Raw genomic sequence first — 13,982 nt, 5'->3', positions numbered from 1 at the left:
TAACTAAAGGGTTGGACCTCCATTCTAAAAAAGTCCAACAACCAATGACCTAGGCCTTCAGCTTCAGGTTGTGGTCTACTCATATTGGTAAATCCCCTTGGATGCTATGATTGCCCCTCACCTTTAAGCCCATTTTGTGAGATTTTGGTAAAAAAAAACACAGACATGGGACCTCAATAGAATGTATGTTGTTAAGGAAATATCACCACCACCAACCAGCAGCAAATGAGCCACATTATATTTAGGGGGTCACTCTCTCTCTCTCTCTTTGTCACCGTAGAGTTTTCTTATTTTGCCTTTATGCTTTCTTGTCCCACTCTTCGCCTACTCACGTACGAATGAGAGGCGACAAGCAATGCACACACTGTAGGCGCAGCCCGAGCAACATGACATTATTAGAACAACTTGCTAAACAAAACCCTTTTGTGCTGCTAAAAGATGTTTTACACATAGACCCAGACAGGAGCGGCTTCCCTGGAAGCTTTTAGTTCCGTACGGCTGCATAGTTATTAATGCAGAGCTGGTGCACTGGTATGCATTAATAAAGAGGCAGTCGTGCATTTCTAAAGGCATCTGGAGCCCGTGGCTTGACCAGGGTACCTATGGATATGACACTAAGGGAGTCAGTTAGGACTGGGCCCCCATTAGGTCTTCACATTTGAACCGAAACCTTTTAGCTGTTGTTGTACTGTAACGTCCAAATAACCCCTGACAGATGTAAGAGCAGAATTATAGAAGAGTGGAGCCCCTGGAAAGACAGAGGCCATAGCTGATATATATATATAGAATTCTGAGATACCAAGTTGGCTCTGTACAGTAGTTTTATTTCAGCTGGGCTGCAGTTAAAGCAGTATAGACTCGGGCAGGGATCCCCAAATCTTTGTACTGAGATTTAAAAAGTGTTGGGGAGCCACACAAGTATGCAACTTGTTTGACGATGCTAAATAAGTACTGTGATTGGCTGTTTGGTAGCCCCATGTGGACTGCTGGCCTGCAGGAGGCTCTGTATGGAGTAAAACAATATCTCTGTGCTTCCAAAGCCAAAAAAATAAAATGGGCTCCTACTTTAAGGCCCCTAGGAGCAACATCAATGGGGGTGGTGAGCAACATGTTGCTCCTGAGTCACTTGTTGGGGATCACTGGAGTAAGTACCAGCACTGCATCAGGGGTCCTAGCCTCCTGAGGTGGACAAGTTGATGCCACAATAGTGCTCTCTGCACTAGAGGAGCTGAAATTTAGGCTCTTTAAGTTATAGAGAGTGGGATTTTGCCGTCCCCAGTAATATGCTGAGTGCAACTGCCTGAGGTGAGTTTCTCAACTCTTATATTATGGGAGTCTGTTTAATAACTCTTTGCAATGGGGGGGGGGGGAGGAACAGAACATGCCTTTTGCTAGAATGTCCATCAGCAGTATTACAAGACTTTACTGGGCTTTACTTCAGCAAATCATTTTAGGACCCCCCTATACTTTGGAAATAAGACATAAACATATGTCCCCAGAAACCTCCTGGGCCCCCTGGGAGACATGGGTCAATTTCCTCTATAGTTACACCACTGATGTCCAGCCTTATTGCCACATTTTGTGTCATTAATGAACTTCCCAGTGGGTCAGGTGTGAGTGAGCCAAACCTTCCGAACCCATAGCGGGCATCAGCCCATGTTGCGCACATATTCCTCCTTGCTCTATGATTGCTAATTACAATATGCTTGGCCATGCCACCGATTAACAAGGCCACACCCAATTTAACCTAATGTCCCTCTAACCCCTCCCCTTTCCAACAAGCCCTACCTCCTTACTATAGCGCAGCATTAAACTACCCTGGACAAATAGTACATTTGACAGGGATTCAACATTCGAGTTAATTTCTGCCCTGCCGTGCCTCTATTCGAGCTGATATCCAACACCAGCTTTATTTTTATCCACAATGACTTCAGTGCCAAGTGAACGAACGTATCAAAGTACAAAAATCAATGTAAAATAATACACGCTGGAAACAAGAATAGCTAACAGGGGTACACTGCATGCTACAGCTTAACTCTATTTATTTTAATGAAGGTGAAATTGGTCTTGCTGTAGTTTAACTATAAAGCCCAGCATCATTTTCCCATTTTAAAAAATCTATCTATCTATCTATCTATCTATCTATCTATCATCTATCTATCTATCTATCTATCTATCTATCATCTATCTATCTATCTATCTATCTATCTATCTATCTATCTATCTATCTATCTACTGTTTCTATCTATCTATCTATCTATCTATCTATCTATCTATCATCTATCTATTTATCTATCTATCTATCTATCTATCTATCTATCATCTATCTATCTATCTATCATCTATCTATCTATCTACCTACTGTTTCTATATATCTATCTATCTATCTACTGTTTCTATCTATCTATCTATCTACTGTCTCTATCTATCTATCTATCTATCTATCATCTATCTATCTATCTATCTATCTATCTATCTATCTATCTATCTATCTATCTATCTATCTATCTACTGTTTCTATCTATCTATCTATCTATCTATCATCTATCTATCTATCTATCTATCTATCTATCTATCTATCTATCATCTATCTATCTATCTATCTATCTATCTATCATCTATCTATCTATCTACTGTTTCTATCTATCTACTGTTTCTATCTATCTATCTATCTACTGTTTCTATCTATCTATCTATCTATCTACTGTCTCTATCTATCTATCTATGACTATGCTTCCTTATGCAACCATAAAACCCCTCATACCTTATTCAGCAAATCCCATCTGGTCCAGACCTTCTGTTAAAGGGGAAACTAAAGCTTAACAACAAATATTTGTATATTGACATATATTTGGGTTTCTGTACGAGCCCAAGGCCACCACAGCCCTTAAGCGGTGAAGATCTGTGGCTCCCCATCTTCTCTTCTACTGATTCAAAGCACATGCTCTGGGCTGCTTACAGTTACACAAGCTAAGGGACTGACACACAATATACTGCATATATATATATATTTACAAGCATAACATGGCTACCCAGAAGAATCAGAATCGATCAATAATCAGCCCTGGAGCGTCGTCTTCTAACCTTCATTTCTGCTAAGGGTTTGATGATTTCCAACGACCCCTAAGCTTTGCTTCTCAACAGCAGCCCAGAGCTTTCTGAGCACGTGCAGTGTAAAGGCACATTCAAAAGATGGCCTAACATGATCCAAAATGGTGAGTTTCTGTGGACTACTATAAGGCCTCAATCATTAATTATATTGGACTGCTGAACCTCAGGGTTGATACAGTAAGTTTAGTATATAGAATACAGCATTTCTACACATATTGTTTTTTAGGCTTTAGTTGTATTTTAAATACAGGTATAGGACCCATTATCCAGAATGCTCGGGACCAAGGGTATTCAGGATAAGGGGTCTTTCCGTAATTTGGATCTCAATACCTTAAGTCTACTAAAAAATCAATAAAACATTAATTAAACCCAATAGGATTGTTTTGCATCCAATAAGGATTATTTATATTTTAGTTGGGATCAAGTACAGGTACTGTTTTATTATTACAGAGAAAAGGGAATCATTTAACCATGAAATAAACCCAATAGGGCTGTTCTGCCCCCAATAAGGGGTAATTATATCTTAGTTGGGATCAAGTACAGGTACTGTTTTATTATTACAGAGAAAAGGGAATCATTTAACCATGAAATAAACCCAATAGGGCTGTTCTGCCCCCAATAAGGGGTAATTATATCTTAGTTGGGATCAAGTACAGGTACTGTTTTATTATTACAGAGAAAAGGGAATCATTTAACCATGAAATAAACCCAATAGGGCTGTTCTGCCCCCAATAAAGGGGTAATTATATCTTAGTTGGGATCAAGTACAGATACTGTTTTATTATTACAGAAAAAAGGAAACCATTTTTAAAAATGTGAATTATTTGATTACAGTGCAGTCTATGGGAGGTGGCCTTTCCGTAATTCGGAACTTTCTGGATAACGGGTTTCCGGATAAGGGGTCCAATACCTGTATTACATATTGCTTTCAAGCACAAATACACAGTCTCTTAGTAGCAAAGTAATGGTTACAGGCATGTATTAGAAACCTACATTGTCATCTTTAGTTGCCCTGAGCTCCGGGTGGGGAGGGATGGGAGGTGGGGATGCCATTTTGATTATCCAGACATGAGCCAGGCATGTTCTAAATCCATATTCATCAGTCTTTAGCTATCACAGTCTAACCTCAGCTCACACCTCTAATTAATAATGCGGCTTGTGAGAAAGAAAATATTCAGGCAGATGAAAGAGTCCCTTTTACATTGTAGGCGGAAGTGCAAAGAAGGAGATAGAACGGAACAAAGGAAAATTAAATTATCGTGGGGGAAAATGGATGAATGGTCTGCGCCGCTGCTATGGAGCTACATTTCATAATCTCGGTAGAACAGTTATGTTCTAAAGGCTTTATGTGTCAGTACTTTAGTTTGCTATTTATATCTGCATGAACGCCGGAAATATATCACATTAGCACATTAGCACTTGAAAGCACCGAGGGTCAAACGACTCTGGGTAAAATGCTAATGAGATCGAAAAAAAAAAATTTCAGTAAACATTAATGTTATTCTGCACAGACAGCTTTAATTACAGGAAGTGTTCTATTTATATCCATGTGCCGGAGCTGCCATGTTGCTTGGTCCGCTAAGGAAAATGATGGATAATATCTATAGCTACCAGTAATCCTAGGTCCTAGGAATAATGTACCCCCTACTGTAAATATAAGGATATTAGCAGTCACTGAGGGGTTCTGTGCCCATATAAAGGCACAAGGCTGCAGGCTGAGTTATACAGGGAACTCTGAGTATCACTCATGTATTATAAGGGATAATGTACCCCCTACTGTAAATGATAAGGATATTAGCAGTCACTGAGGGGTTCTGTGACCATATAAAGGCACAAAGCTGCAGGCTGAGTTATACAGGGAACTCTGAGTCACTCATGTATTATAAGGGATAATGTACCCCCTACTGTAAATGATAAGGATATTAGAAGTCGCTGAGGGGTTCTGTGACCATATAAAAGCACAAGGCTGCAGGCTGAGTTATACAGGGAACTCTGAGTATCACTCATTTATTATAAGGAACAATGCACCCCCTACTGTAAATGATAAGGATATTAGCAGTCACTGAGGGGGTTCTGTGACCATATAAAGGCACAAGGCTGCAGGCTGAGTTATACAGAAATCTGTATCACTTGTGTATTATAAGGGATAATTTAACCCCCTACTATAAGGCACAAGACTGAAGGCCTTATAACAGCCAGGAAACCAAGTTAAGCGGTACATTTTTCCTTCAATAGACGAGAGTGACAGCAATAATGATTAATTATAACTGATATTTATATATGGATAATGTTCCCCCCTCTTGTAAGATATCCTCACCATGACCATATAGGAGATACAAGAGTGGGGTATATAATCCATATATTAACAGTGATTTGCTTATACCATATAACATATAAATAAATATATATATATTACATGTTACATGATATACATATTAAAATGCATAGAGAGAGGTGCAAGGCTCAGTCATATGACCAATGAAGCTCATTGTACAAAACACTCTTCTCTAATATTTTACGCACAATTTGAATTTTGTTTACTGTGTGCAAAAGGAAATTTATTGCCTGGAAGAGAACAATAGAGAATGCAAAGGTTGAAAATATATCCAGGCCATTGTGTCCCTGCGGGACCTAGCCCCAGCTATCGCTGTACAGGATAATTTATGGAAGGGGTGGGGCACACAGAGATCAGAATGTCATTCAGCCGGCAGCTCTATAGGATCCCATTGGAGTGGAACAGATGCTGTGTGTGTTTGGGGAGGGACTGAGATGTTTTAGTGGTTTGATTTCTATCTCACACCACTTATTGTGGAACTACAGCTCCCAGCATGCCCCCTTAGCCTGCTGCAGATTATGTTGTTTGTCCCCTGTGCATCTCTACAGGACAATCAGATGATAAATGGGAGCAATTTTTTATGCCGGGGAGACTGGTTTCTGTGTTTTCTCTATTTAACATGTGTCTAGGGCCTCAATCACACTCCAGGTTTAAATATGGGGTGTCACGGCACCTCGCCCACCCTCGTTAGGAACGTTAAACTGGAACCTTGCGCTTGTTTAGCAGCTGAGGGGGAAGGTGAGGTTGTAGCTGTTTATTACCGGTGGCTGGCGTGGGGGGGATCCGGAGAAAACACAAGGGGTACCTTGAATAGAACAGGGTGTTTTGCCCCCTCTTTTTAGAATGTACCATAAAATGATCCTTCATTACTCCATATAATGTACTCTTCTAAATGCACAGTGTTGCCATCAGGGTCGGACTGGGGGGGGGTGAAGGGCCCACCAGGGCTCCTGCCCCAGGGGCCCTGGAGGTGTCTGTGCCCCCCCCAAAGGGCCCCCCGCAACCCACCTCGCAGGGCCCCCCCACCCAACGTCCTCCCCTGAGCGCATAAATTTAACACATCGGGGGCAAGGGTCGGTTCTGGGCCGCCGGGGCCTACCGGGATTTTTCCCGTTGTCCCGGCGGCCCAGTCCGACCCTAGTTGCCATTTGCACAAGAAGGGCAAGTTGGAATGTGCCAATGCCAAACTAAAGTAGGGTTTCCAGGTTTCCAGGAAAATAAATACCTGCCTTCCTGCATTTTTATGTTTTTTTCCCTATTGATAACATTAACATCAAGCAACATTTTTCACAGGCCAAGCCGATAAAATACCGGCCAGGTATTTTAGAATGTAAGCTCTTGCGAGCAGGGCCCTCCCCCTAGTGTCTCCAATCCTCATCCAAATGTAACTGCAATTCTGTAAAGCGCTGTGTAAACTGATGGCGCTATATAAATAATAATAATAATAATAATAATGTGTTAACCCTAGGGCAGTGGGCAAAAATAAAAATGCCCTGTCTGGAGCCCCTTTGATATCCTCCCTAAATATAGCAATTGCAATTGGTCAGCCATAAGGCTCATTTCTGTTATTATTTTTAATGTATTTGTTTTTTTTTTTTTGCAAAAAATATAGGTCAAAAGAAGTTAAAAACATATATATGGCAGAGGAATGAGGCCGGCGGCAGAGCGTATAGGTCAGTAGCGCAGGCAATAACAGACATGGCACTGTATTTTCTAATATACGGGATTCTGTGTGTTCCAGCAGAAATCTCACTGCGGGTTCAGCGAGAATCAGACAAGCGTGCCCAGCGGCACGGGGGGATTAAACCGTCTGCTGTCGGCGAGCGAGGAAATACTTCAGCGTGCACCTGGCAGACGCAAGGTTAATTGCGCTATCCGCCGGTGAGGAATCGTCTCGGCCGCTGTATAAATTCCCAGCGCCTTGATGTAAAGGCGCCGGACGACGACAGATTTACAGTATAAAAAAAACCCACACACAAAAGAGAGATATAGATGCCAGGGCCACATATACTGAGCCCCTATATAAGTATGACATTTATAACATAAATATTGCAGGAATAACGGTATAGCAGTCAGCTGCTGCCCTTGACATGCTGGGAGATTACTAGCTTACACTCGCACTGCTATCATTGTATTATTTCATAAAGACAATAAATACACACAAAGAGCAGCTACAAATCCCCCCCCCCACCGACCGCCATGTGGTACAGTCAGACAGTATAGGGGCAGGCAGATATACAGCAGGGCAGAGTGACGGGCAGAATGATACATAGTCGGTGCTACTGATATAGATCAGGAAGTCATATTAAGATACTGTCAGGGGATGGGCGCCCAAAGAACTGACACCCTGGCCGATGAGACCGGCTGATTAACGCACTCACGGACGGAAACAGTGGCGCAGATAGAGGCATGCTGATAAACACACTGATCTACAGACATCCTGGATACACGCACACACACCGACACACAGACACGCTGTCTTATGTGCAGCACGATACATGCATAATAAACAAAGTACTGCTGATAAGCATAAGAGTCGCTAATGTGGATAACTTTGTTAGGGATATACAGATTGTCAGACTACAGCTCCCAGCATCCACCCACAGCCAAAGGCTTTCAGTTCAGCAATAGGCAGTCTATCTCTGATTTACATACTGTCAGACTACAGCTCCCAGCATCCACCCACAGCCAAAGGCCTTCAGTTCAGCAATAGGCAGTCTATCTCTGATCTACATACTGTCAGACTACAGCTCCCAGCATCCACCCACAGCCAAAGGCTTTCAGTTCAGCAATAGGCAGTCTATCTCTGATCTACATACTGCCAGACTACAGCTCCCAGCATCCACCCACAGCCAAAGGCTTTCAGTTCAGCAATAGGCAGTCTATCTCTGATCTACATACTGTCAGACTACAGCTCCCAGCATCCACCCACAGCCAAAGGCTTTCAGTTCAGCAATAGGCAGTCTATCTCTGATCTACATACTGTCAGACTACAGCTCCCAGCATCCACCCACAGCCAAAGGCTTTCAGTTCAGCAATAGGCAGTCTATCTCTGATCTACATACTGTCAGACTACAGCTCCCAGCATCCACCCACAGCCAAAGGCTTTCAGTTCAGCAATAGGCAGTCTATCTCTGATCTACATACTGTAGGACTACAGCTCCCAGCATCCACCCACAGCCAAAGGCCTTCAGTTCAGCAATAGGCAGTCTATCTCTGATCTACATACTGTAGGACTACAGCTCCCAGCATCCACCCACAGCCAAAGGCCTTCAGTTCAGCAATAGGCAGTCTATCTCTGATCTACATACTGTAGGACTACAGCTCCCAGCATCCACCCACAGCCAAAGGCCTTCAGTTCAGCAATAGGCAGTCTATCTCTGATCTACATACTGTAGGACTACAGCTCCCAGCATCCACCCACAGCCAAAGGCCTTCAGTTCAGCAATAGGCAGTCTATCTCTGATCTACATACTGTCAGACTACAGCTCCCAGCATCCACCCACAGCCAAAGGCCTTCAGTTCAGCAATAGGCAGTCTATCTCTGATCTACATACTGTAGGACTACAGCTCCCAGCATCCACCCACAGCCAAAGGCCTTCAGTTCAGCAATAGGCAGTCTATCTCTGATCTACATACTGTCAGACTACAGCTCCCAGCATCCACCCACAGCCAAAGGCCTTCAGTTCAGCAATAGGCAGTCTATCTCTGATCTACATACTGTAGGACTACAGCTCCCAGCATCCACCCACAGCCAAAGACCTTCAGTTCAGCAATAGGCAGTCTATCTCTGATCTACACACTAGCACAGAATTCTATAGAAACTCCTGAATGCCATCCAGCAATGTGCTACACTCTAATGAATCATGCACTAAGAGATATTGTTAGTGTGTATAATAGCACATCATGTTTGTAAACACTGTAGAACATGTGTACGGGCACATCAGCAACGACTGTAATAATACATATATACATATAAGGTACAAGGCTACTGAGAAATAATAAATGTCTTTTTTGCAAGCTATTGTGGCAGACTGTCTACCATCGCCTTCTGTAAATGCACGGCAACGATTTCTCTTGAACCCAAACCCCCAGCACCCTGCAGGAATTCATTGGGACGTCCAATCACTAAACTGCGTGCCCTTAAAGATACACAGGCATCAGAAATCCCAATGAACATACTCTCCTGAGAGAGGCAGAGACAGAGAGCTTGGAAGGAGCGAGAGAGAGAGAAGGGGGAAGGCAAGAGATAGATGAGATAGATGATAGATATATAGATGATAGATAGATATATAGATGACTGACAGATAGATAGATAGATAGATAGATAGATGACTGACTAATAGATGGATAGATAGATATATAGATGACTGACAGAGAGATAGATGGATAGATAGATAGATAGATAGATAGATAGATTAGATACATTAGGCAATAGTGAGTTACCCAAGACATAAAGCATTTACTTATGACTATATATATATATATATATATATATAAATAGTGTACAATATATAATTATAAACCAAGGGTGTCCCAGAACTCTTCACTAACTTGTTGCTGCTCAGTGATACTATATAAGTTTACTTATATCAATCACCAGTGTTTGCTGCTAAACATGTATTAAACCTACAGCAGTTATACTCCGGTAGCCATAACAGTACAGCGCAATTCAGGCAGGCAAAGGGTTAAGGCTTCTCTTGCGAAACCCTCTTTTCTCTTGAATCCCACTCTCCACATTTACAGGAAATCCCATTTGCTGCTCTCCATAGGAATATTTATTGCACAAACCACATCATTTAATTTTCTAAACAACTTAAGCCCTTAAACGGAATAACAACAGGCAAAGAATGTGGAATTAGGTGCAGAGCAAGCAACTCCCAGCCTCCAGCGAAACGCACATTACAAAGGACTTTCTGTTAATCTGTCCCACTAATTATTCTGGCAGGCCGCCCAATCATGGCATTTCAAACATATTTTGCTTTTTTTCTGTGTTTCTAACACTCAGTCGCTTGTCTTGAGGCAATATCCCATAAATGAACCTCCCAATAGGATCTTAACCTCTTACTGACAAGGAGGCCATGGGTTAAAATAAAGCACTTAATTTTGTCAGGTGGAACAAATATTAACTATAATGCTCAGGTTTTGATGCTGATTTTGTTAGCCAATCTGAGCATTCAGATTTTCAATTCCATAGGTGCAGGCAAGAGGCACTGCCCTTGGCCCTATATAGAAGGGGCCAACTGAGCAGCAGATGTAGGTGGGAAGAATGTAGGAGGTTCAGTATTGCACCATATAGTAACTTTGATGTTGTGCATACAACATAGCAGGGTCAATTAAAGCAGTGGGTAATAGGGACTGGGGCTGTGGTATAGTAGGGAGAGGTGGTGCCTATAGTAGCAGTGGGATAATAGCCTCTGGGAAGGGACTGGGGCTGTGGGATAGCAGGTATAGTAGGGAGAGATGGTGCCTATAGTAGCAGTGGGGGGATAATAACCTCTGGGAAGGGCCTGGGGCTGTGGGATAGCAGGTATAGTAGGGAGAGATGGTGCCTATAGTAGCAGTGGGGGGATAATAACCTCTGGGAAGGGACTGGGGCTGTGGGATAGCAGGTATAGTAGGGAGAGATGGTGCCTATAGTAGCAGTGGTATAATAGCCTCTGGGAAGGGACTGGGGCTGTGGGATAGCAGGTATAGTAGGGAGAGATGGTGCCTATAGTAGCAGTGGGGGGATAATAACCTCTGGGAAGGGACTGGGGCTGTGGGATAGCAGGTATAGTAGGGAGAGATGGTGCCTATAGTAGCAGTGGTATAATAGCCTCTGGGAAGGGACTGTGGCTGTGGGATAGCAGGTATCGTAGGGAGAGATGGTGCCTATAGTAGCAGTGGTATAATAGCCTCTGGGAAGGGACTGTGGCTGTGGGATAGCAGGTATAGTAGGGAGAGATGGTGCCTATAGTAGCAGTGGGGGGATAATAGCCTCTGGGAAGGGACTGGGGCTGTGGGATATCAGGTATAGTAGGGAGAGATGGTGCCTATAGTAGCAGTGGGGGGATAATAGCCTCTGGGAAGGGACTGGGGCTGTGGGATAGCAGGTATAGTAGGGAGAGATGGTGCCTATAGTAGCAGTGGGGGGATAATAGCCTCTGGGAAGGGACTGGGGCTGTGGGATAGCAGGTATAGTAGGGAGAGATGGTGCCTATAGTAGCAGTGGGGGGATAATAGCCTCTGGGAAGGGACTGGGGCTATGGGATAGCAGGTATAGTAGGGAGAGATGGTGCCTATAGTAGCAGTGGGGGGATAATAGCCTCTGGGAAGGGACTGGGGCTGTGGGATAGCAGGTATAGTAGGGAGAGATGGTGCCTATAGTAGCAGTGGGGGGATAATAGCCTCTGGGAAGGGACTGGGGCTGTGGGATAGCAGGTATAGTAGGGAGAGATGGTGCCTATAGTAGCAGTGGGGGATAATAGCCTCTGGGAAGGGACTGGGGCTGTGGGATAGCAGGTATAGTAGGGAGAGATGGTGCCTATAGTAGCAGTGGGGATAATAGCCTCTGGGAAGGGACTGGGGCTGTGGGATAGCAGGTATAGTAGGGAGAGATGGTGCCTATAGTAGCAGTGGGGATAATAGCCTCTGGGAAGGGACTGGGGCTGTGGGATAGCAGGTATAGTAGGGAGAGATGGTGCCTATAGTAGCAGTGGGGGGATAATAGCCTCTGGGAAGGGACTGGGGCTGTGGGATAGCAGGTATAGTAGGGAGAGATGGTGCCTATAGTAGCAGTGGGGGGATAATAGCCTCTGGGAAGGGACTGGGGCTGTGGGATAGCAGGTATAGTAGGGAGAGATGGTGCCTATAGTAGCAGTGGGGGGATAATAGCCTCTGGGAAGGGACTGGGGCTGTGTTTTCCAACCGGCAGACCTTCAGCTGAATTACAAGTCCCTACATCACCCTAATACAGTTTGGGTGCTGGAGTTTTATATTAGCAGCACCTGAAAAGCCATAGAATTAACCATCCTTCTTAGTATAAATACTGGGGTTTCAAAAAGTCTGCTGTGCCTTGTGCCCCACTACGTTAAACACAGCCCTAGGGCAGGTAATAATATTGTAGCAACACAACACATGCAATAAACCATTTCCCAAGGACAGCCCAGTGCTGCGGGATGCCAATAACAATCACACACTGTTCCATATACCCACAGCTTGCCTGTACCAATAGCTGACACAAAGTAGCGTGCTGCAATGCCATTGTATAAAGTACAGGGCACAGTTAGACCTAGGTGCCAGGAGAGGGTGTGTTTGCATACATTACACATTTCCAAAGCTCCCTTTGGATAAAAATAAGATCCGGTTGGAACCCAGCAGTACAGTTGGCATTGCATAGGACACAACATGACAGCTGCAGCATATCACTAATCTTTCTATATCAAACAGTCTGGCATTTTGAAGGTTAATGACTAGGCTGATTGACCTCTAGACGGGGAGGGCATCTGCAGAATAAGCCTTGCTGACCCCAGCAGTATGCATGGTTAATGTTTGTAGGCTGGCGACTGTAAGCTCTTAGGGCTAAATGAACCCACAGGCACAGCTGCTTTCCCTCAAAGGTTCATTCTTAGCACAAGAGGTCTCTCGCGGTGACAAGCAATAGCCAGAAAGGGAATGCAGGGCAACACTAGCCTACATCCTACCATCAGTATCAGTTATGAAAATCAGCTACTTACGGTCTTCAGGAGGTAGGTTGGCTGCCCCGGTGAGACTGGAGAGGCACAGGAGAAGGATTACAGGGCGATGCATGATAGAATCAGTAAATCTCCTCCAGATAGGATCCTTCTTTCTTTAATGAGAGTGTGGCTGTTTATTTTCTTCCAAGCCAGCAGGGAGAGATTAGCAAGGTCTGCAAGCTTCTCCTGAGCGGAGACAAGCAGTGCATGGAAAAAAAAAGGAAAAAAAAAAAAAATCAAAAGGAATACGATTATATTCCAACCAAGCTGGAGAATCAGAAGGAATGGGGGGCAGGGAGTCCCCGGTAAGGATAACTGCTCAAGTACTGTCAGTGCAAGATATGATGCAGCAGTAGAGGGAATTAAGTAGGGTACCAGGAATGGACCACAAGAGGTGGGTGAGCAGGGGAGGGAGGGAGAGGAGGAGGATGGAGAGGATGCAGAGTCTGCAAATGCTTTGAATTCTTGCAGCTTCTGCAGGTGCCTGGAGTTTGAGTGCACAGCCTCGGCTGCTGATCTCTCAACCGGCCTCCCTCTCCCCTATCGTGTGGGGAATTGTGGTGCGATCTGCTCTGATCCCCTTGAGATGCTGAGGGGAGGGATGTAGAGAGAAGAGGGAGAGACCAGAGGGGGGGGGGTTGGTATTTCTCTCTCTCTCACTCTCTTTCTGTGGTGGAAAGTGGATCAGATGTAATTCAGAGATGGGAACAGCTGTGCAGGCATTGCATTGTATATATATACGTATGTATTCCCTATAGGGCTGTGGGGGGGCAATCAGCATACGGGAGAGTGAGAGCATCCCTCCCTTTATACATATA

General features: G+C 44.1%; 1 protein-coding gene across 2 annotated transcripts in view; it reads right to left on the bottom strand.

Annotated features, from left to right (window-relative positions):
• Window positions 1–13,753, bottom strand: part of cadm3 (cell adhesion molecule 3) — a 220,341-nt gene extending 206,588 nt beyond the window's left edge. The window contains exon 1 of one of the 2 annotated variants that reach the window (XM_002937752.5): window positions 13,165–13,753. In XM_002937752.5, coding sequence (XP_002937798.1) covers window positions 13,165–13,237 — 73 coding nt within the window. In that variant the 5' untranslated portion in view covers window positions 13,238–13,753. The remainder of the gene's footprint in view (window positions 1–13,164) is intronic. The other variant, XM_002937753.5, reaches the window with a different exon arrangement.
• Window positions 13,754–13,982: the final 229 nt, after the last annotated feature.

Source organism: Xenopus tropicalis, chromosome 8, assembly GCF_000004195.4.
Source record: "Xenopus tropicalis strain Nigerian chromosome 8, UCB_Xtro_10.0, whole genome shotgun sequence".
Classification (NCBI taxonomy): domain Eukaryota; kingdom Metazoa; phylum Chordata; class Amphibia; order Anura; family Pipidae; genus Xenopus; species Xenopus tropicalis.
Note: the sequence above shows the minus strand (reverse complement) of the source record. Positions and strands in the feature narration are given on the sequence as shown.